Source organism: Carlito syrichta, unplaced genomic scaffold (assembly GCF_000164805.1).
Source record: "Carlito syrichta isolate Samal-C Ts95f unplaced genomic scaffold, Tarsius_syrichta-2.0.1 Scaffold316198, whole genome shotgun sequence".
In the NCBI taxonomy this organism is placed as follows: domain Eukaryota; kingdom Metazoa; phylum Chordata; class Mammalia; order Primates; family Tarsiidae; genus Carlito; species Carlito syrichta.
Window position 1 is genome coordinate 974253 of NW_007260294.1, and position 23290 is coordinate 997542.

Sequence of the window (23290 nt, forward strand, 5' to 3'; positions counted from 1 at the left end):
GTTCAGACCCGCCTGGGCAACTTGGCGAGACCTCATCTCTACAAAAAATAAAAATTAGCTGGGCGTGGTAGCGCGCGCCTGTAGTTCCAGCTACTTGGAAGGCTGAGGCGGAAGGATCACTGTACCCCAGCAGGTCGAGGCTGCCGTGGCCGGGAGTGGCCACTGCACTCCAGTCTGAGTGACTGAGTGAGACTCCATCTCAAAAAAAAAAAGAAAGGAAAAACTCAATAATCCACCTCTTTGGAGAATATTAATGAGTAGTGAGAGATCAGAGGATTGCATTTTGCGTGTATTCACTTCCCCCAAGAAACTGTGCTGTGTGTACAGAGGAAATTTGGGGCCAACTGGAGACTGTCTAAGGGCAGAGCTGCCAGAGAACCAGTAAAACCCCTAAAGTAGGAAAACATGGGCATTTTCTCATAGGGCAGGAACACTGATTTAAGTACACTGTCTTTGTGATTATTTCTTTTATAGTAGCCAAAGTCATGTTTTTTGTGTTGCCAAGGCAACAGGGACCGTTTTCTTTTTATTTTATTTTATTTTTTTTGAGTCAGGGTCTTACTCTGTTGCCCAACCTGGAGTGCAGTGGCTCGATCACAGCTCACCGCAGTCTCAACCTCCTGGTCTCAAGCGATCCTCCCACCTCAGCCTCCTGAGTAGCTGAAACTACAGGCACATGTCACCATGCCCGACTAATTTTTTTTTTTTTTTTGTAGAGACAGAGAGAGACAGCAGAGCAGGAGAGAGACAGGGAAAGACAGAGAAGAAGGGGGAGAGAGAGAGAGAGAGAGAGAGACAGCAAGTGAGAGAGACAAGAGAAAAAGAGAGAGAGAGAGAGAGACAGGCTGGTCTCAAACCCCTGGGCTCAAGGGATCCTCCAACCTCAGCCTCCCAAAGTGCCAGTATTACAGGTGTGAGCCACCGTGCCCAGCCTATCTCTCTTATTATCAAGCTACCTGCTCAGAATGAGGGTCACTCAGAATTATAAGCGGTTACATGGACTCCAAGTCAAATAGGTTCATTTAGCGCTGGAGAATAGGCGTTCACCTCGAAGTCAGGAATTTATCAAGGAATCTATCAAGGAATCTGGGAGGGAAACATGCTCACCCGTGGAACTTGAAAAACCTATTCGGCATCCTGCTTCCCTTTTCATCAGCAGGAGCATCAGGTCAGGTGTTGCCTCAGGCAACCTTACAAATTGGCACCTGTGTCCTATGAGGACTTAGAAGCTGGTGGGGGAGGGAGGCGGGGAACTTAATAAGGCCATGCCTTTCTCTCCAACCTTTGCACAGTTGGCTTCCCTGGGTCAGGGCTTTGATGCCTGGGGTGCGGGAGAGGTGGGGCCCTCCTGACTCCACTCTGAGTTATTTGCTGCAGGGAAACACCGGTGTGGGAGAGGCAGGGTCACAGCCTCCAGTCACCACAGGTATCCCTTACGTTTGTCCCACAGTGGAGACTCTCCACAGGACGTCCACACTTATTGCTTTAGTCACTCCTAAAGCCCTGTCCCCCTACTCTCCTGAAGGACCTGGCCCTGGTTTTTTGGAAAGGTGAGAAAGGGTTAGAGCTTGATTTGTCCAGGCGCCCATCCCTTGGCTATGCAGCCACGGGAACTCAGCGGTCACTAGGGCTCCATGATTTTAGGGGATTTGTGATTTTAGGGGCTCTGTGATTTTAGAGGCTCCATGATTTTAGAAGATTTGTGATTTTAAGGGGCTCTGTGATCTTAAAGGACTTGTGATTTTAGGGGCTCTGCAATTTTAAGGGGCTCTGTGATTTTAGGGGATTTGTGATTTTAGGGGCTCTGATTTTAGGAGATTCGTGATTTTAAAGAATTTGTGATTTTAGGGGCTATGCATTTTTAAGGGGCTTTGTGATTTTATGGGATTCATTATTTTAGGGGCTCTGTGATTTTAGGGGATTCATGATTATAGGGGCTCTGTTGAGACAGAAAACAAGAGTTAATCAAGAAACCAGACCCTAAGAGCCTTATCTCAAATAAGCAGCTACCCTAACTGCCACTTCCCTAACCCCCACTTTTGCTCCTGTGAGCATACTTTGCCACACCCCATATGGACCTATTTGCTGTAGTGTTTGTTTGGAAAGTTCCTGCTCATGATCCTCAGTTTAAAATCATAATGCCACCAATGGCAAAAGCCCAGGGCTGATGATGTGGCCCTAGGCCTGCTATACCCAAAAGTTTTCAATAAAGTCTGCTGAATGTATGTAAAAGCAGATCAGGGCTCAGGTTTTCAGAGACTACTCCGCCTGAGACTTCCAGAGTAAAGATTCTTCACTTGGTCTCTGGCACCTGTTCTGAGCGTGGCAACACTCCGTCTGCTCCTGTTCCTGGTGAGCTGGAACACTGCCGTAACCCTGTGATTTTAGGGGCTCTGTGATTTTAGAGGATTTGCAGTTTTAGGGTCTCCATGGTTTTAGGGGATTTGTGGTTTTAGTGACTGTGATTCTAGGGACTCTGCGATTTTAGGGGTTCTGTGATGGGGGCCATTGCACCGGGCATTCTTCACTCTTTGGTGAGTGGGAACGTGCACATTGGAGGTTCTAACGTTCTCCCTGGCTGTTCTACCTCTGGAGTAGGGACGGTGGCTGACCTCAAGTGCCTTTGCTTCTTTGACTCTCCCATATCTTCCTTTTTCTCAGATGATCAGAAGCCACACCCCAACATTCTTTTTTTTTTTTTTTTTTTTGAGTTGGAGTCTCTCTCTGTTGCCCAGACTAGAGTGCAGTGGCACGCTCCCGGCCACCGCAGCCTTGACCTGTTGGGCTCCGGTGATCCTTCCACCTCAGCCTTCCAAGTAGCCGGAACTACAGGCATGCGCTACCATGCCCGTATAATTTTTTTTATTATTATTATAGAGATGAGGTCTCGCCAAGTTCCCCGGGCGGATCTCGAACCTGCGGGCTCCAGCAATCCACTGGCCTCAGCCTCCCAAAGCGTGGGATTACAGGCTGAGCCACTGAGCCCGGCCATTCTTTTTTTAATTTTTTTAATTTTTAATTTTTATTTTTGAGTTGGAGTCTCACTCTGTCGCCCAGACTGGAGTGCAGTGGCCGCTCCCGGCCACCGCAGCCTCGACCTGCTGGGCTCCGGCGATCCTTCCGCCTCAGCCTTCCAAGTAGCTGGGACTACAGGAACATGCTACCACGCCCGGCTAATTTTTGATTTATTGTAGAGATGAGGTCTCGCCAAGTTGCCCAGGCAGGTCTTGAACCCGCGGGCTCAGGCAATCCACTCACCTCAGCCTCCCAACGTGTGGGATTACAGCTGAGCCACCAAGCCCGGCTCATTCTTTTTTTTATTTTTTTTATTTTTTATTTTTTATTTTTGAGTTGGAGTCTCACTCGGTTGCCCAGACTGGAGTGCAGTGGCCGCTTCCAGCCTCACCTACCTCACCTGCTGGGCTCTGGCGATCCTTCCGCCTCAGCCTTCCAAGTAGCCAGAATTACAGGCATGCGCTACCACGCCCAGCTGATTTTTTGATTTATTGTAGAGATGCGGTCTCGCTACCCAGGTGGGTCTCGAACCCGCGGGCTCAGGCAATCCACTCACCTCAGCCTTCCAAAGGCGCAGGATTGCAGGCTGAGCCACCGAGCCTGGCTCATTCTTTTTTTTAATTATTATTTTTATTTTATTTTATTTATTTTTTTTTTTTTTGAGTTGGAGTCTCACTCTGCCGCCCAGACTGGAGTGCAGTGGCCGCTCCCAGCCACCGCAGCCTTGACCTGCTGGGCTCTGATGATCCTTCTGCCTCAGCCTTCCAAGCAGCCGGAATTGCAGGCATGCGCTACCATGCCCGGCCGATTTTTTGATTTATTGTAGAGATGAGGTCTTGCTGCCCAGGTGGCTCTCGAACCCACGGACTCAGGCAATCCACTCACCTCAGCCTCCCAAAGGTGGGGGATTACAGACTAAGCCACCGAGCCCGGCTTATTATTTTAATTTTAAAGTTGAGGGGCACAATTCAGGGTTAAGTACATAAGTGGTCACCATACAGGTAAAGCTTGGGCCTCCCTTTGGTCCCCACTTCGCCTGGTTTGGGGTCAGATACCCTTATTGATGTAATGTGCCACCACCCCCACCCCCATAGTGTCCCTCTACTGCCAATTCCTTTCTTATAGTATTATGGTAAATATTCAGGGTCTACTTATGAGTGAGAACATGTGGTACTCAGATCTTTGTTTTTGTGATAAATCACTGAGTATTATAGACTCTACATTTCACTCTAGGTTGGGGAAATGATTTGACCACATTGCCTGATTCCTAGTTAAAAATGAAAACTGGCCGGGCGCAGTGGCTTAGCCTATAATCCCAGCACTTTGGGAGGCCGAGGCAAGAGGATTGCCTGGGTCCGTGGGTTCGAGACCAGCCTGGGCAACTTGGTGAGACTTCGCCTTTACAATAAATCACAAAAACTAGCTGAACGTGGTGGCGTACATCTGTAGCTCAAACTACTCGGAAGGCTGAGGCGGAAGGATCACCTAAGTCCAGCCACTGCACTTCAGCCTAGGCAACAAGAGTGAGACTCCAACTCAAAAAAAAAAAAGAAAGAAACCCAACTCATTCCGAAGGCACATCCCCTGTAGGGCTGCCCAGCGGCTCCTCTGTTGCAGGCATGTCCTTTCTGTTGGTCTGTGTGTGTGTTTTTAATGGAGCCATGGTTCTTCTCAGCCATCCAGTTGTTTTCCAACATCTCTGAAGAGCATCACACCTCCTCTGGGCCTTCTCTCATGGGGATTTGTGGTCTGCTGATTTCAGGAAGGGAAGGTGAGGCTCTGAGGGGCAGGTACTCAGCACCTCCTTCTCAGAAAACCCCATGCTGCTGTGTGTTCTGCTCTGCCTGTGTGACAGGGAGGTTCTGTCTAGGTCACGTCTTCCCGCAGAAGCCACATGGCACAAGACAGGCTTCTCTTTCTCTCTCTCTCTCTCTCCTTTTTTTCTATAATATTTCAGTACAAAATTATTGACTCTTTCCTCCTGTGTCTTGTTATGTCCCCAGCAAAGAATATATCTTAATTTGAAAAGCTAAAAGCTTAACTCTTCCTGGCTGCTGGTGGTTTGCTGATGATTTCTGGTGTTCCTTATCTGACAACTGAATAACTTCATTTTATGCTTCCAATTTCATATAAAAGTCACCCTGAGTCTCCTTGTCTTCTTATGGCTGTCTTCTTAACTGAATATCAGGCATACTGGATTAAGAGTCCATCTAATTCTAGAATGCCCTGACATTAACTATTACGTCTGCCAGGATGCTTTTTCTTTTTTAACTACTATCCTCCAGAATTGTTAGACAATTAATTTCTGTCATTTTAAGCTATATGTTCATGGTAATTACTGTGACTGTTCAAGGAAACGAATATACTAAACATAACTATTTTTGTATTTGTATTTATTTTTCTCCTCATTGCTCAATTTTTCCAAAAATAAGACAATAATGTCTTCATATGATACCTTGTATATACTGTCATTGAAATTAAATTAAATCAAAATTTTTTAAAAAAGAAAAGCTAAAAGCTTGGTTTTCGTTTCAAATCTGTTTTTCCAAGAAATGGTTAATATCCTTATGGAAATCTGACAACCTATCCCAGTGCTTCATGTTGCTGCTTTTAGGTGTGAGTTTTCTATGAGAATTGGCAAAGCAAACTCCGTGTCTCTGGGAACGTGTCTTAGGCCCCACTGACAGCCAGAGATTTTGCTGAGTGTTTTGTCAATTAAATCAGACAATGGTTTTTGGCCCCGTGGCTTACAAGCTGGGTTAGGCAACACTGCTGAGGCAGATGGAAGACCTGAAGAATGCTGGGAACAGTGTTGAGGAAGTGTAGACAGCGTGGAGCCAGGTGGAATCCACTCCAGTGAAGAACAGTCCTCGGTGGGAAGGCTGGTATGTGGGACCCAAATGAACAAGGAGGTTGGCGGTCCCAGCTCAGCAGTCATCAAAGAAGATGCCGAGTGACAGGCAGCCCTTGATCGATCCGATGAATGGGCCATTGAGTAGCTCTGCCTGAGAAGTCTGGCAGACCAGGGAGAGCGCACTGGGGAGCCAAGTCCTCACAAAGCTTGACAGGAGGGAAACTGTTGTGGCTCATCCTCAGGACACCAGGACCAGGTGGCAGTCGTTTGGAAACAATAAGCAGAGAGGAAACTTAGGAACAGGGCTAAGGAATGAAGGAGGTAGCAGGTCTTACATGGCCACAAACAAATCTGTACACTGCAACTTTAAGTTAAAGAAAAGGCATACCCAGAACCACTCAGGCATGGTCTCATCTACAGAATGAGTGCTGGTATTTTTGTTGCCAGAAATGTCCCAGTACATTTACAGTATATGTTGTGGTCATCTCTGGCTGGTGAAAATTAAATTTGCAATATTTTTCTTCATGTTCTGTGATAAGCACTTAATATTTTATAATCAGAGAGAAAACTTAAAAGAGAAAATATTGCCAGCAAGAAAACGATAACACAGACTGAAGTGGAGCCCTAGCTGCAAACACTGGATGTGTGGATACAGGCCAAAGCAGATACTATGTTATTTATGGGCTATATCCAGCAGGTAGGGTAAAAAAGCAACAATGGTGGGAATGAGAATCGCACTGGCCCTAGAAAGTTCTCCAGGGGAGTTGTTCAGGAAGTCAGTAATATGGCGACTTTTGTACTAAATTGAGAAAGCCAGATGTGAAGATTTAAATGAGCCTCATTTGAGGTAATTTTTGATGTCTAATTTGACTGTCTTCTGGGCCAAGTATACATATGGATAGATAGCTAGCAGAATGTACAGGATGGCTTGGAGGCAAGAAGGGAAAACAGGCTGGAAGATAGTAATACTGCTCTTCCACAGTGACTGCCTGAATTGTAGCATCTTTAGAAGCCAGTTCTAAGGGAGGAGTTGGTGCGACACATGGATAGCGACAGTAGGCTGCCCTCCCTCCCCCCACCCCGTGAAAAAGCTGGGGTAAATGGAAGAAAACTCCTAGAACCCTGAGCGTTTGGATCATTCCAAAGATTTGCATCAGAAAAGGATTTTCAGGGAGCTGCATGTCCCTGAGGGATATCTCCTCTTCCCTGGCCTCCTCGCTAGCCCCATCTTTTGATTTTTGTTCAACTTTTTCATCTCCTTTCTTTTTCTTTCTTTCTTTCTTTCTTTCTTTCTTTCTTTCTTTCTTTCTTTCTTTCTTTCTTTCTTTCTTTCTTTCCTCTTTTTTCTCTCTCTTTCTCCTTCCTTCCTTCATTCTTTCTTTCCTTCCTTCTTTCTTTCCTTCCTTCTTTCTTTCTCTCTCTCTCTCTCTCTCTCTCTCCCTTTCTTTTCTTTCTGTCACAGTCTCATTCTGTTGCCCAGGCTGGAGGGCAGTGGCATAATCACAGCTCACTGTAGGTTCCTGGCCTCAGACAATCCTTTCACCTCAGCCTCCCAATTAGCTGGGTCGACAGGCACATGCCACCACAACCAGCTAGTTTTTTAATGTTTTTGTAGAGGTGAGTCTCACTATGTTGCTCAGGCTGGTATCAAACTCTTGGGCTTAGGCAATCCTCCCCCCTTGGCCTCTTAAAGGGCTGGAATGACAGGTGTGAGCCACCACACCGGGCCCGGTTCCTAGTTTTAATGAGATGCTGAAAGTGTAATGGACAAGATGCAGAAGCGTAGGCTGATAGGCAGTGTGTGATGTGAACCTGACCTCTGCGTACCTGCAAGCAAAGGGAATACAAGCACGCTCACCACATCCACGGGTAACTTAGCCGAGGAGGAGCCAGCATGACAGGCTCTAAATTCCACACGGTTGGGTGACTGAGCCAAACTAGGAAAAGACTGATTAGGATTAACCCCAAAGTCCTGCTTGTGTTACCTGCGGAAGGCAGCTAATTATTCTAGCAAACCTGGGTTACCGGCAGCTCATGAAAGACCAAAGATTTTACTACCTGCAGGCAGGCTTGATCAGAGGCATGATGGAGTGTGGGCATCAAACAGCAAAGGCTCCAGCAACAGATGTGTCGTGCTGAAGATGTGGATGCATGAGAGTGTCAATCAGAAGTACCAGGGCCCAGCATTGGGAGACCTCACTGAATGTCACTGGGTGTGGCCACATCTGTGACTGCAGGGAGTCTTTGTTTTCTTTTGAGAATCTCTGTGTTCGACAGAGAAATCTGTGGAAGAAATGGCATGAGATTATTAGGTGCTGAAAAGAAGCAATGTCCGTCCCATCAGCCTACCCAAAAAGCAGCATCTGTGTTGTGGTTTTCTTTGTAACAGACCACATTTCTGGGCACGCCTCAGTTCTTGGGGCCTCTGTGTGGCACTGTGTTGGCACCAGGCATCATCTGGGGACACTTAGCCCCAGGACCTTGTTACTGTTCACACAGCTCCAGGGTGTACCAGAACTCTTGTGGGTATTTTCAGACTTTAGAGCAGGCATTTGTCAATATAAATGCTAGGCAGTGGGTAAGTATGTGAGCACACTTGGGGCTTCATGAATCTTCTGAATATATATATAATTTTTTACATATGTGTAACTTTTTACTGGGAAAAAGCTCAAACAATACACAAAACAAACCCATATTCCCTCCATTTGTATAATGTGTCTACTTCTGAGTGGATGAACAGGCATCTTGGGAACTGTGTCCATCTTCCACTGAGATCAGAAAACAGTTCTTCTTTGAGACTCCAGGGACCACCACTGGCCGGGATTGGACAGGTGCCACAGGCAGGTCCCTGAAAGGTGTTTCTGTTTTATGTTTTTTTGAGTTGGAATCTCACTTTGTCGCCCAGGCTAGAGTGTAGGAGCACTCTCACAGCCACCACAGCCTTGACCTGTGGGGCTCAGGGGATCCTTCCGCCTCATCCTTCCAAGTAACTGTAACTACAGGCACATACCACCACGCCCCACTAATTTTTTGATTTATTGTAGAGACAAGGTTTTTTCAAGTTGCCCAGGCTGGTCTTGAACCCCCTGGGTTCAGACAATCCTCTTACCTCTGCCTCCCAAAGTGCTGGGATGACAAGCACGAGCCATTGCTCCTGGCATGTCTGACTTCTTTTTTTTTAACTTGGACTCTCACTCTCGCCCAGGCTAGAGTGCAGTGGCACACTCACAGCCACCCCAGCATCAACCTGCTGGGCTCTGGTGATTCTTCCACCTCAACCTTCCAGGTAGCCAGAACTACAGGTGCGTGCTACCACACCAGCCTAATTTTTGATTTATTGTAGAGACGAGGTCTCACCAAATGCCTGGTCTTGTCTCCAATCCACAGATTCAGGCAATCCACCCACCTCAGACTTCCAAAGCACTGGGATTATAGGCTGAACCACCAAGGCTGGCCCTGACTTCTTAATGTCTGACTTTAAAGTACCTAAGAGTGGGTTATTGTGCTTGGTTTTTGTTTGTTTGTTTGTTTGTTTTTGAGTTGGAGTCTCACTCACTGTTGCCCAGGCTGGAATGCAGCAGCACGCTCATGGCCACTATAACCTCGACCTGCTGGCTCAGGCGATCCTTCTGCCTCAGCCTTCCAAGTAGCTGGAACTACAGGCATGTGCCACCATGCCTGGCTATCAGAAAGGTTTTAATTGAAATTTTAGAGCCGGGCTCGGTGGCTCAGCCTGTAATCCCATGCCTTGGGAGGCTGAGGTGAGTGAATTGCCTGAGCCCGTGGGTTCGAGACCCGCCTGGGCAACTTGGCGAGACCTCATCTCTACAATAAATCAAAAATTAGCAGGGTGTGGTAGCGCACACCTGTAGTTCCAGCTACTTGGAAGGCTGAGGCGGAAGGATCGCCGGAGCCCAGCAGGTCGAGGCTGCGGTGACCGGGAGCGGCCACTGCACTCTAGTCTGTGCGACAGAGTGAGACTCCAACTCAAAAAAAAAAAGAAATTTTAGGACTGGAATAAATGAGAACCACCTCCCTTGTCCTGCTTCTTCACACCACACAATGGAACCAGTCTTCATTTTAAAAGCAAAATTCAGATGTATTTCTCACAGGATTTGGGTTGTTTCCCTCTGTTCTCCACTTGTGAGTTCAGATCCAGTCCTCTCCATTTTGTCCTGGGGTGAGTTCCGGGGCAGCCTGACCTCCTGTCTCACATGGTCTCTCTCTCTCTCTGCACACATGCAGGGTGCCAAGGCTTGCTTCCTGCGGGACATTCCCTTCTCAGCCATCTACTTCCCGTGCTATGCCCATGTGAAAGCATCCTTTGCCAACGAGGACGGCCAGATCAGCCCCGGAAGCCTGCTCCTGGCAGGCGCCATTGCTGGTGAGTGTCCCTGTGGGTTCCTGCTGCCCCCCAACTGTCCTGACCCCTCCCCAACTACATGCTGTTACCCTGGGACATTTTGCTGCCAGTCACTGACAGTTTCCATGTGAGCTGGTCATGGCTTGCTTTGAAGCGCTATTGAAAAGAAAGAGAAGGAAGTTAGCCTCAATTTTGGCAGATAAGATAATTTGGCAACCTTGATGTCTCAGGTCTAGGGAAATGAAGACTCCATAAGTACAGGTTCCTTCTGTGATACTGTCAGGTTCAAGGTCAGGTTCTTTATCAGGTCATATTCTCACTTTGTCACAGAAGAATGACAGCCATGCAGCCAGAAGTTTTTAAAAATGTGAATACTTGCACCATAGAGGTATCTAAGTAGAACAGTGCATAAAAGCTTATCCTAAAGTTAAACAAGGGTTATTATCATTTAGATAAAAGACGTGTCCTACAAGCTGGGCCTGTTAGAACCCCCTGTTTCCTCCCTGGGTAAGGTAGTAGGGCATTGCAGTCATCAAATCAATGATGGAAAGAATGGTTCTCTCTTTTTCAGTGCTCTGTTGAAAATATCAATAGATCAGTTTGTTCTTTGATGCGTCTTCATGTCCAGAGACCCCAAAGGCAGGAGCAGTCTGGGTTAGCAGTCTGGGTGGTCTCAAATTTTCAGTGAATGAACAGTCCCAAGGCAGTGCAGGAGGCCTGGGCCCAGGCATTTTTGGTAAAGTGTTGTTCTTATGAGATACGTGGCCAGTCTTCATGCTGTTCCCAAACATGGCAAGAGAACAGTTCCCCACTCTGAGAAGTCATTTGGTAACAGGACCACATCCGCCCACCCCGACTGCAACCTGGAGCCCCTGAAAGCAGGACCCTCTGGAACTCCTCTGTAATTCTTAGTGAATTCCTTCTCTCCAAAGACAATTACATGGGTATATGAGGCAAAGTGGTTTCCAGAAGGCTCAGGACCTTGGTTGTATAAGTAGCAAGGAACTGTACCTGCCACAAGGAATCCTGACATCAAGCCCAGAGCACAGAATTCCCATTTTAATTCCAATTTAGCCATTGACACTGTGCTCTGTATAAGTCATTTCTCATACGTGTGCATAGGAGCGAGCTTTGAACTGCAAGGTTATAATTTATTTCAAATTCCTTGAACTAAGGTAAAGCCAGATGGGAAGAGCTAAGTACTCCTCATAGGCATGTGACCTTGGGCCAGTTACTTCCTAAGCCTTGGTTTCCTCAGCTGCAAGATCATAACTGACCTACTCAGGGTGTGGTTGTGACACTCAAATGAGAACACCATGTGACAGACTTAGTGTGGTGCCTAGCATGTAGTAAGCACTCAATAAGTGCTAGCCTGTATTATATCAAATTCCAGAGACTCTGTCTGTTAATTACCCCAAAAATCAGGTGTGAAGTTAGAAAACAAGTAGCAGAGCCAAATCAAGGCCTGAGACTCTCACCTGAGCCTGGTTTTCCTCATACCATAAACATACAGTCTTCAACTTCTCTTGGACTAGACGCGTGCCCAGAGCAGTTTCCCCTGGATCTGCTGGGCCTCGACCTGCTGGGCTCTGGCGATTCTTCCACCTCAGCTTTCCAAGTAGCTGGAACTACAGGCATGCGCTACCACGCCCGGCTAATTTTTTTTCTTTATTTATTGTAGAGATGAGGTCTCGCCACGTTGCCTGAGTGAGTCCTGAACCCATGGGCTTAGACAATCCACTCACCTTGGCCTCCCAAAGTGCTGGGATTATAGGCTGAGCCACCAAGCCCGGCCAACATCCTCCTTTCTTAAGGAGCTTCAGGCAACTGCAGAGAATAACTGTTGGCCACTGGCTTATTACATAACAGAAATTTCTCATGACTGTTTTTATCCGTTCCATGCCTCTTGTACTATTTATTGAACAGCGCTTGATAAGTAACATGGATCTGTGATGGAGTGAATATGACCATTGTTAATTGCAGGAAATTAGAACTTGGTTTCTTAATTTTCGATGGTAATTTCCACATTTCGATAATAATTTCAATTACTCATTAAGTACTATCTCACTTTTTCTCAAAAACTTTAGTCTTGAAGTTAGATTTTTCTTTTTAGTAATATGCCACTTTTTAACAGATATGATTATCAGTATATCAACCTAGAGAATACTGACCTTTTTTTTGATGTCTGTATCTAGTTATAAGCGGGGAGTATCTTTAAATACTGCAGCGTTGACTCCATTACTTCACAGGATAGAGCAAGACTAACCGATATCTGGATTGATGTTCATTGGCCAGAGTACTTTGTCCAAAGGTGAGGGTTGAAGCTGTGAACCCAAAATTAAGAAACCAAGTTCTAATTTCCTGCAATTAACATGGTGTTTTTTAGCTGGTGAAGGGCATTTCAATACAGTTTATGGGTAATGTCCGATCAAAGAGATATGCTATTTCTCAAACTCCATGGAGTGGTCGGTCATGCCGACTGACCTTTATCATCAGAGTAACGACATGCGGGAGCTATAAGCTGTCATGACGCTCTTGCCTTTGAGTCAGCGGACGTGAGATTTCGCTGTAACTCAGGAATCTCTTCCAAAGCTGCTTAGCACACAGAAATAGCAGCATCATGTGTGTGTGACTCCTCATGGTGTTTTCACAAATGTATCAGAAGGTGTGTGCGCTGAGAAGTCCTATTGGTACAAATCTGTGTGTGGACATAAAGCTTGAGACATGACTGGGTGCAGTGGCTCACGCCTGTCATCTCAGAACTTTGGGAGGCAATGGTGAGCGTATTGCCTGAGCTCAAGAGTTTAAGACCAACCTCGGCAACATGGCAAGTCCTCATCTCTACAATAAATCTAAAAATTGGCTGGGCATGGTGATGTCCACCTGTAGTCCCAGCTACTTGGGAGGCTGAGGTGGAAAGATCACCTGATCCCAGCAGGTAAAGGCTGTGAAAACCGTGATTGTACCATTCCACTCCAACCTGGGTGACAGAGTAAGATCCTGACTCCAAAAAAAAACAGCTTAAGATAATCTAAAAGCAATTCTTAGATCCTTAAGAAAAAAGTAATGGGGAAGCTGGATCAAGCGAATGGACTGAGTATATCCATCCATCTCTCCTCCCTCAAATATCTTAAGATGCCAGAAAAATGCATGTTTTAAATTCCTTGTTGGCACTAGAAAGTGTTAGCCCCAGCCCTCAGCAGAGAGGAAACAGCCACATGGACTCTGAAACCAAATGAAAGGCACCGCAGCCCAGCACTGGCAGGAAGAGCTCCTTCTAACGCAGGCGCAGACCCAGAGTGTTAACCTCTGGGTGGGCAGGATGCCTGGGTGGAGGTGGAAGCTTTGGGGTGGATCGTCAGGGGGCTGGGCCCCTGTGTTGTCCGGTGGCCCTGGCAGTTTACTGACTTTCCATGGACAGCTTCAGGGTGTGTCCAGGATAAAGGCTTCAGAGTGTGCCTTGGAGAAAGGGACTGCCTGGTGGGGACACATGTAGGGACCTGGGAAGGCACTAGGGCAGGCTGTGAGGGGACTTCAGGCCTTCACCACAGATGAGAGAAGATGCACTGAGGCAGGGTTCCCACCCCGGGGACACATCCAAGGACTGTTAGGAACCAGCCACACAGCACGAGGTGAGTGGCGGGGAGTGGAACTCTGTTTTCTGTCAGATCAGGTGTGGCATTAGATTCTCATAGGAGCACAGACCCTTTTGTGAACTGCTCATGTGAGGGATCTAGGTTGCAGCTCCTTATGAGACTCTAATGCCTGATGATCCCACCCCCCTGTGGGAGTGTGTCTTCCACGAAACCAGTCCCTGATGCCAAAAAGGTTGGAAACTGCTGCACTAAAGGCAGTGCTTCCCCAGAGGCAGATAACTTAGCCCCTCCCCCTGTAGGGGGAAGCTTCCACACCAGCAACTTGGAAGGCCTCACCCGCCAGCCTGCTGTAGCCCCTTTCACTCACGTAATAGGCTTCACCCATTTCACAAAGCCCGTAGATGGCCATCCCATTCAGGAGAGAGACTGTGGGCCAAGCAGACCTAGAGTGTGATAGAAGCCACCCCCGCCCCACATCCAAGTATGATACACAATCAGCCTGTCCTTTGAACTTGAGCATCAGTAAACAGCCAGAGGTCCTCAGATGTGAAGGAACCATAAGCCAGGGGACCAGAAGAAATACAGAGAACACAGGCAGTCTAGGGAGTGTTAAACCCAAAATTCAAAATCCGAGAGACCACCAAAGAGCCAGCTCTGATGCAAAAACACAAGGGTCTTTATTCAGGCTCGAGTCTGGGCTCACGAATGAAGCTGCTGTGGCTTCAGGGACGAGAGCTCAGATCCAGTATGGCGAGCAGTTTTTATGCACAATTACAGAGGGAGGGGAAAGAACTTTAAACTTGTTTTTACATGATTGGGTAATTTCTCCTAATGGGTACGGGGGCACTAGGGATTGGTCTGGTCTGCTCAGCTACCTGTGATTGACGGGGAGCTGCTAAATAGGCAGGGTAGGATGTCAGATAAGCTAGGTTTAGCAAGCAGGCAGAAGGTTAAACAACGCAGAACCTACGGGGGGGGGGGGGGGGGGCTGGTGCCACCAGTCTACTGTTATCTAAGCAAAGGAATGTCCGGGAGGGGCTTATTGCTTAACATTCACACACTGCTAGCAGCAGTTGTGGAAGCAATCAGTTATTTTATGAGACAAACAAAAATTAAACTTAACAAAGTTCTAAGAACAAACACTGTAAACAAATACAGTGAACGTGGGGTAGGAATTCATATAGTAATAGTTCTCTTAGAGTTTTTTGAATCTCTTGGGTCTCTCAGGAGAAGTCTAGGGAACTTCTTAGAACTGTAACTGGTGTCCTCAGAGAGATCTGGAAGGAAGAACTGGCCTCCTTGGAAATTAACACGGGATTGCCAAGACGAGAAATCCAGAGATAGTTATGAATGAAGGAATGGAGGAGCTTGAAGACCAACTTAGATATCTGGGAAATAAAGTCATGAAAAAACTCCGGAATGTGTAGAGCAGCACTAGAGGTGGAAAGGGATGACACACAGGATGGGTCTGATGTCTGCATTGTAGGAGACCCCCAGGAAGTAGAAGAGGAGGCCAGAAAACACAGTTGTGGAGGTCGACTGTTCACCTTCTCACCTGCGACGCCAGTGCCTTCACAACACCAAGGAGCAAATGCCATGACCGATGCCCGTGACCGTGCTCCCGGCCTGCAGCCGTCAGCAGGGAGGGCAACAAACGTGCATCCTTCCTATGCAAGGACTCAGGGTTTCCCCTTGCAGACCTTTTAGGAAACAAATGGGAATTTACGTGAAGAATGGGAGAGGGTGGGATGCCTGAGACAGCAGATGCAGTCAGCCTGGGGGCAGCCTCCATTCCTACTCACACCTCTATAAGAAGGGCAGGTGTTGGGAGGCAAACGGGGATGCAAGGACCACTGTGACCAGTACCAAGTCTTCTCCTCGCTGGAGGCCGTAAATGCTAACTGTCTATGTTGTAAGTGCTCACCTGTATAACAAATGCATGTGACACACAGATGTATGGGGGTGCCAAAAAATGTATACATTTTAAGAGATGTTATCCATGCTTGATTTTTCGAAGTTGAATTGAATTACGGTGGCCATGTGTAGTATGACGTTCCCTCAACTGTGCTTCTGCCACTTTCTTTGACTGTCCTGCCTGTTGCATGTTGATCTAGCAATTCATTTGATTAATGTCATCTTTTGAGTGAACGCCATACTTGAAATGCATATAGGTTTTTTGGGTACCCCCTAAATTTAATCAGGAAAGGGAAGAGATGGAAGGGTAAATGGCTAGAAGCAGAGAAGGCAGACACAATAGTGTAAACGCAGGAGTAAGTCTGGACCACATGGCTGGGGACAGAGTTGGCGCCCCTTGTCAAGACAATCATTTGGGAAGGGAGTTTTGAAAAAAAACCTAGTCATCTGGGGTCTCAGAACACAGAGACATGGAAAGACCGAAGGATGTGTACCAGGCAGATACCAACAGTGAGCAAGTGTAGCTATATTCATGTCAGGCTAAATGTCTCTAGGGCTTCCCAACAGCACTTTGATAAAATTTGCTGTGAAGACATGGTCATCCAGTTTCTGTGTAGTATCCATGTAATATTTGTCTTCTAAAATCTCAGCTTAAAAGTATGAAGAAAATGTGCTGTTTTCCCTACCCAATGAGAAGCTTGTTCACACTGCTATAGATAATACAGATAAGGATACAGCAAAGGGGACTTGGAAAACTCTTAGCCCTGATCCAAAATAAATAGATACTCAGCCTTGTGTCCAATATGCAGAGAAGCATGATGGGACATTGATGGTAACTGGAGGACTCATGACCGCAGCGGAGAGCTTTCCAATCATGATTTCTTTCTGTTGTACATGGTTTTCTAGCCTCTAACTGCTGGGCACCCTTGGAGATGAGGCACTTTTTCTTGGTTGAGAAGCACCCCCAATTGTTCTGTTGCAGAAGCAGTGGTGGGCCTGGGCTCTACAGTGTCCCATCACCGAAGCACCAGAGGCTATGGTCCCCTTCCTGCTGAAAGACCTAGATGGAGCCTCCCCTGCCATCTTCCTTGCTTCCCATTTTCAGGAGCAGAGAAGACACAGTCCCCTTGGTCGACACTGTCTTAGCCTTTTGGAAAGCAGGAGACACCAGAGTCTCTGCCAACCCTGCCCCCAAGACCACCAGTTCTGAGGGAACAGGCTGTCCCAGTGTCTGCTGTTTCCCAGCTTTCCCTGGGAGAAGCCTGATGCAGGTCCACTTAACAAATCACGTGTTCACAGAGATGGCCACATGTCTCTGTAGGCACAACTGCCCTGTCCACAGAGATGGTCGTATGTCCCCCTGAGCCTGCACAACTCCCCTGTCCACAGAGATGGCAACACGTCCCCCTAGGCTTTTGCAACTCCCCGGTCCACAGAGACTGTCACGCATCCTCCTAGGCCTGCAGAGTGTGTGTGGCAGAGATGGGAGCTGGAACAGAAGTGACAGAAGTGGGTTCTGGTTGCCAGCAATCCCGGCATCCCCCACTCCCCATCAGTTTTCCAGACCCCTTAGTAAGCAGCAAATACACTTCTTTGACATCTTTTATTCCGCCATCAGTGTCTTCGTTCCTGCTCCCTCTCCCCGTCGGACTTCTTTCTCTTCATAACAAGGATCGGTTTATGAAACAACTTGAGCTGGAGGGAACATTTTGCCCTGAGTTGTTCGTGTGTCTTTCCCAGGCCCCTCTGACACGCCTCCTACCATTGCAAGGGTTTTATTGCACATCTAAAGCAGACAGCCTGGCTAAACTCTTTAAACCAGGCAGTGCAACAAAGTCAGTGGTGTGAACACAGTCCGTTTCTAAGCATTCTCAATGTTTCCTTCCACTAAGCTGGAGGATAAATTCCTGGCTGGAAGTTAAAATAATTCCTTCAAACTACTGGGAAATTCGGCGACTTATCCAGTGAGGCATCGGATGTCAAGTGAGCTTTTCACATGCAAAGTTGTGGTGCACTGTATAAAAACTGTTACTAAAGATGAATGTTGGAAGGGTGAGGTGAGGATGGAGGAGGAGGAGGTATGCTTCAGTTCTGTAACGGTAGGTATGTGTGCAGATTTGCCCAGACCCACGCACATTCACACACTCTGCAGCTTTAAAGCTGTCTGTTAGAAGGATGAGATGGAGTTCCGAGCCAGACCATGTTGGTTTGGACAGAAATTCTTACAGAATTATTAAGCCTTAAAAAAAGCAAAGGAGATGTCTGCATCTGCATTTGACCAGTTTGGTTTGGAAGAGGTTCATAATGGAAAAGTAATAAAACCGTAAGAGACACTGTCTTCTGAGCACAGTCTCGCTTTTACAAAGTCTAAACATGCGCTGCCCCATTTTGAATAAAGTGACAGTAGACAGATGTCCCCGCGGTCATTTTGGGAGGGTTTTCTGTTGCTGCTGCCCCTTTTCCATTGATTATCAGCCAGGATAAACTTCAAGCTTTCTGTCCAGTGTTTTTCTGGCGAGGCCAGTCCTAGGAAGCAGGAATCCTCCAGTGTTATCTGCGGGGTCTTCCCTCCCCCTGCCCCTCTTCCTCCCACAGTGTTTACTTAGCCCTCAGTGGAGGCTTTTTCTGGTGTAACTGAGGAGCTGGGGTTTGGAGGGCGGGGCTGGTGAGTGTGAGGGAAGGCACCCCCTGTGTGTGCCTGGCCATGGAGTGCCGTTCCCAGGAAGTATGTAACAAGCTTCGCCTCTGAACATCGGACCTAATAGCTTTCCAAGTTTTTTATTTCAACAGGAAAGCCAAAAAAAAGACCACTTGCTTCATTTGTACTCACCACTGAAAGTACTCTTATTGATAAATAATTCCCCAAACTAAGAATGAAATGCGAGAGGTGCAGGCTGAGTGGTTTGGGAGAGGGAATGAGTGCAGGAGGGAGGCATGCAGGGCAGTGTCCCTGGACAGGAGAGGCGTGCTGTGCTCCCCTGGGGACAGTGAAACGGGCATTTGAGCATGTGGGGTTCCTCACTGTCCTTCCAGACAGCAGCTCAGAGCACAGTGATTTTTATATAGCGAGTACGTGAGCTGAGGTGGTGTTGTCTCCTGCAGGCATGCCTGCTGCATCCTTAGTGACCCCTGCTGATGTTATCAAGACGAGACTGCAGGTGGCCGCCCGCGCGGGCCAGACAACTTACAGCGGTGTGCTGGACTGCTTTCGCAAGATCCTGCGGGAAGAAGGCCCCAGAGCACTCTGGAAAGGAGCTGGCGGTAGGGAGTGATTCCTTCTTAACTGCCCCTTGGTATCAGGCAAATCTTTTTAAAAAACCGAATGACTCTCCTGCTTTCCGTTTTCTTACAGCGCGTGTATTCCGGTCCTCACCCCAGTTCGGCGTCACCCTGTTGACTTACGAGTTGCTACAGCGGTGGTTCTACATTGACTTTGGCGGAGTGTAAGTGTTGCACCAGATCAACTGCTTTTGATGCTCTGTTGTCCTTCAGAAAGGGACATCAGTCCAGTCCCTGGGTCAACTGGGAGAGAGTCAGGGAAGTGTGGAAATCCTGTGGGAAATGTACACTGACTGGTGCTCAGCAACTCCTTTATATGCATATTTTGGCAGTTTTGAATGTTATTTTTACCGAGTTAAAGAAAAAACACCAAAAAAACAATAAAACAACTCAGAGTCTTGCTGTTTTCTTGTAGAAAACCCCTGGGATCGGAGCCAGTTCCCAAGTCCAGGATTGCCCTCCCTGCCCCAAATCCTGACCACATCGGCGGATACAGACTGGCGGTCGCCACATTTGCAGGGATCGAAAACAAATTTGGACTCTACCTACCTCTCTTCAAGTCGTCGGCGTCTACCTCACAGGCAGTCGGCGAGGGCCCGTAGGAGGACCCGTCGGACATGGTTGCTGTCAGCCAGGGCTGCAGAGAGCACCCCTGCGCCCTACTCACGACTGGCTTTTGTTGAAATTCAAGTCGGGGCATTTTATAACATGAAATCATTCATTTCTATGTGTTTTCTTAACCAGATCATCATGAAATGATTCATAATTATCCCTTGGGACTCTGCCCGGAAACCTGTGTTTGTATCTGACAGTTGTTGGGATCTGGTCAACACTAGCACGATTGGGAGGGAAGCAAATCAGAATAGAAACTGGGGTTTACCTCACTGGACTAGGAGTGTCATCGCCAAGAGGCTATTGAGAAGCAGTCATGGTGCTTGCAGCAAAGTGCTTCAACTGGGGAGACACTAGGTACGTACTTAGAAAAACAGAAAAAAAAGAAAAAGGGGGAAACAAAATCAAAAGTAGCCAGCCTGGTTTCAAATACAAAGCGCATGAATTCCATCCCTGGCTTATATTATGAAGCTTTATGTGAACCACGTTTCCTTGTAATGAAAACCACGTTGGCGATGTTTAGTAATCAGATTCTGTTACTGGTACCAAGACAACTAGGGAAACGTCTTTGCACTTTAGCGAAGTACTTTCGGCGTTTTATGACCTAGACAGAGAAGCTGAAACGTGGCCCCTCTCCTGGAAGTGTTGACTTGGGTCACTGCTTGGGTGATGCTCACATACTGATTCCTGCCCACCCAGTCAACACTGTAGAAAAATGCACACACCCTATTCCTGCTCCTGCCCCAGGCCCAACCCTAACCCATAATTGGCTCCCATTTGCTTTGAAAATCCACTCGATCTTGAATCATGTAAGACAAATATATCCTAATATTTTTATTTAATTCATGGTGCCTTCCCAGCGGTCAGAGGCTCGTGTGTTTGTGAAGGTGGAAAATAAACTATTTTTAAAGCTATTGAGTTGCTTGCTCTTATGTATGTTGTGCAACAAGTGGCTCAGTGATTGCCAGTACTGGGCTCTAAGTTGGGTTTTGAGGGGAATTTTATTCATACAATTCATATTATTCATACTCCTCATGATCCTTCAAGGTAATGTGTTCCCTCATTTTCATGGTTCAGAGTGAGTTTGAGAAACTACATTTTAACCCTAGGTAAGCACAGAACTAGCAAACTCATTTCCAGCACTTTTGGTGGTTTCTTGTCATGATGATTAAAGTCATATAAAGTTTCAATCAAAGTTAGACATGAAAATTGGTGTGAATGGAAATTGCATTTTCTAAGCTAATCTTGCTCTTGCTCATAACAAAACTGCACTCCACTGTATCTAACATTTGCTAATCTCTGGCTAGCACAATCATGGCTTGGGGAAGCAGCCATAGGGGCCACTGGTAGCTCTGTTGCGGTCCATGTGAATATTCCCATCTCCCTCCATAGCAGACAGCCATTTTCAGATCTCTCCGTAGGCCAACAGGCTGACATTCGAAGTCACAACTTGCCACAGGAGAGGCAACACCATTCACAAGTGTCTGATGTTTTCTTTTTTGAGGAAAAGCTATGTCACCTTCACCAGGACAAATACATGCATAGCTTCTTCCATACCCACTTGACAAAACCAAGGGGGAACCCCTCCCCCAGTTCTGTATGATAAGTGATAAATAGCTACACAAGGACCATCCACAGAACACCAGACATGTCTCAGGGTTGTGGATGGTGTTAGGATAGCAAAGCAGCACACCAGCTCTGGTCTTTTGAATGCAGAGCAGAATCCCTGAGTCTCAGCCTTCTTTTTCTTTTTTTTTTCTTTTTTTTGAGTTGGAGTCTCACTCTGTCGCCCAGACTGGAGTGCAGTGGCACGCTCCCGGCCACCGCAGCCTCGACCTGCTGGGCTCCGATGATCCTTCTGCCTCAGCCTTCCAAGTAGCTGGAACTACAGGTGTGCGCTACCACGCCTGGCTGATTTTTATTATTATTATTATAGAGATGAGTTCTCACCAAGTTGCCCAGGCGGGTCTCGAATCCGCAGGCTCAGGCAATCCACTCACCTCAGCCTCCCAAAGCACGGGATTACAGGCTGAGCCACTGAGCCCAGCTTCTGCGTTCTTTTTCTTCACTTGCTTGAAATTTTCTAGAAGACCAAATTTTCATGGTGAGAACACAGCCCCGAAGTCTATAGAATGTGTCACCTCACCTGCCTCTTTGGAGGCCACACATGGGGCAGAGAGGGCATCATGGCCTCACTACAATTTCCCAGAGGCCAAGGGCAGGTCTTTCCAGCAAACAAAACCCAGAGGTCCCAGAAGGCAGTGGAGACAGGGCCACATGCCTGCGTTTCCTTGCAATCCTTGGCAGACTCTGGGGACAGGCAATGACTGGGGGTCTTTGAGGGAGTCCTCATTCCTGTGAGTTCTGCTCAGTGGGTGGTGTGACTATGACAGGCGTGACTGTGACTGTCACCATGCCATGACAACTACTGTACCATTCGCCTGGGCTTCCATTCTTACAAGGTGATAGCACATCCGTCGTCGTTGGCAGTGGTGTGGCGGCTGTCGGTGTGGGTTCCCCCCCAGAAGGCTGAGGGACTGAAGGGGGTGACCCCTGTGGGTCTGCCTACCCAGGCCACCTCCCCTGCCGGCCGCCTGGAGTGTCTCAGCTCCACTTCATGACTCTGTGACTCTTGGGGGTGGTATGGGTGGTGGGAGGGGTCTGACTTTCTCGTAGTGGCTTTTTTTTTACCAAAGGGGAAAAAATGTGGAGCCGACCACAAAGTGCACACTGGCTCTTGGGCTCCTAGTGTGGCCAGGCTCCTTGAGGTTGGGTGGCATACTGTCGCCAAGTTCCCGCTACACCTCGTAACCCACGGCCTCTGCTGAGCTCACTGGGGTTGCCTTAATCCCAGCCACCAGGGTCACACAGGGGGAGGTTAGAAGTCTGGCACAGAAAGCAGTCGTTTAAGTGCTTATTGCATTTCAGACTTCAGCTTTTACTTAGTTAAACTATTCCCCACGACTGGAAAATAGTGTTTAAAATGCTGGACTTATATGTTATTGAACGGGGTGGGCTATGTAAACCTCAGTATGCTTACATTTTGACAATCTTCTTGAAATGCTTAACAGCACAGCACCTAACGCAACCCTTTAGGAATTCTTCAGGTAGAGGGAGGGGTCCTTAGTATCCTGTCTTGTGGCTCCATCTATCAACCTTCTAGAAGAACTGTCCCTAAAAGTCACTGTGTGCCATCTGCCGCAGAAGCCATACTTGTGGGGATAAAGTTGTATTCTTGCCACTGAGCAAAGTCCCATTGTAAATTCAGGGTCATCAGATGCTTTCAGGAAGTGGATTTTTCTGGAGATTCTGAAAAGACATGTTCCCTGGTCAGGGCAGCACAATGGTCTTTCCACAATGGTGCTGCCCACAAAGGAGCAGGAGGTTTTTGTTTTACCTTTGGAGAAGAGGCCTCACCAAGGCGTGCCGCAATGCTCTGGTGACCACAGAGAAAGCCCTGCCTTCTGCTCGCATCCATGTTGGGCTCTGTGAGGTAGAATCGTGTCTCTGATACTCTTAGTAGATTGTTTGTTATCATATTGAGGGATGGATGAATGGTTGAGTAGATGAATTGTTGAGAAATGTCATTTTCTTCCCAATCAGCTATCGCTATCATTTTCCCACTACACAGATCTTTTCTGCTACTGGAGTTGAAAC

The 23290-nt window shown here is 47.4% G+C and overlaps 1 protein-coding gene across 1 annotated transcript in view; it reads left to right on the forward strand.

Annotated features, from left to right (window-relative positions):
- Positions 1–19623, forward strand: part of SLC25A13 (solute carrier family 25 member 13) — a 145921-nt gene extending 126298 nt beyond the window's left edge. The window contains exons 14-17 of the mRNA XM_021706896.1: positions 10115–10253; positions 18845–19003; positions 19095–19185; positions 19437–19623. Of these exons, the coding sequence (XP_021562571.1) occupies positions 10115–10253; positions 18845–19003; positions 19095–19185; positions 19437–19623 (576 nt within the window). The remainder of the gene's footprint in view (positions 1–10114; positions 10254–18844; positions 19004–19094; positions 19186–19436) is intronic.
- The last annotated feature ends 3667 nt before the right edge of the window (positions 19624–23290 follow it).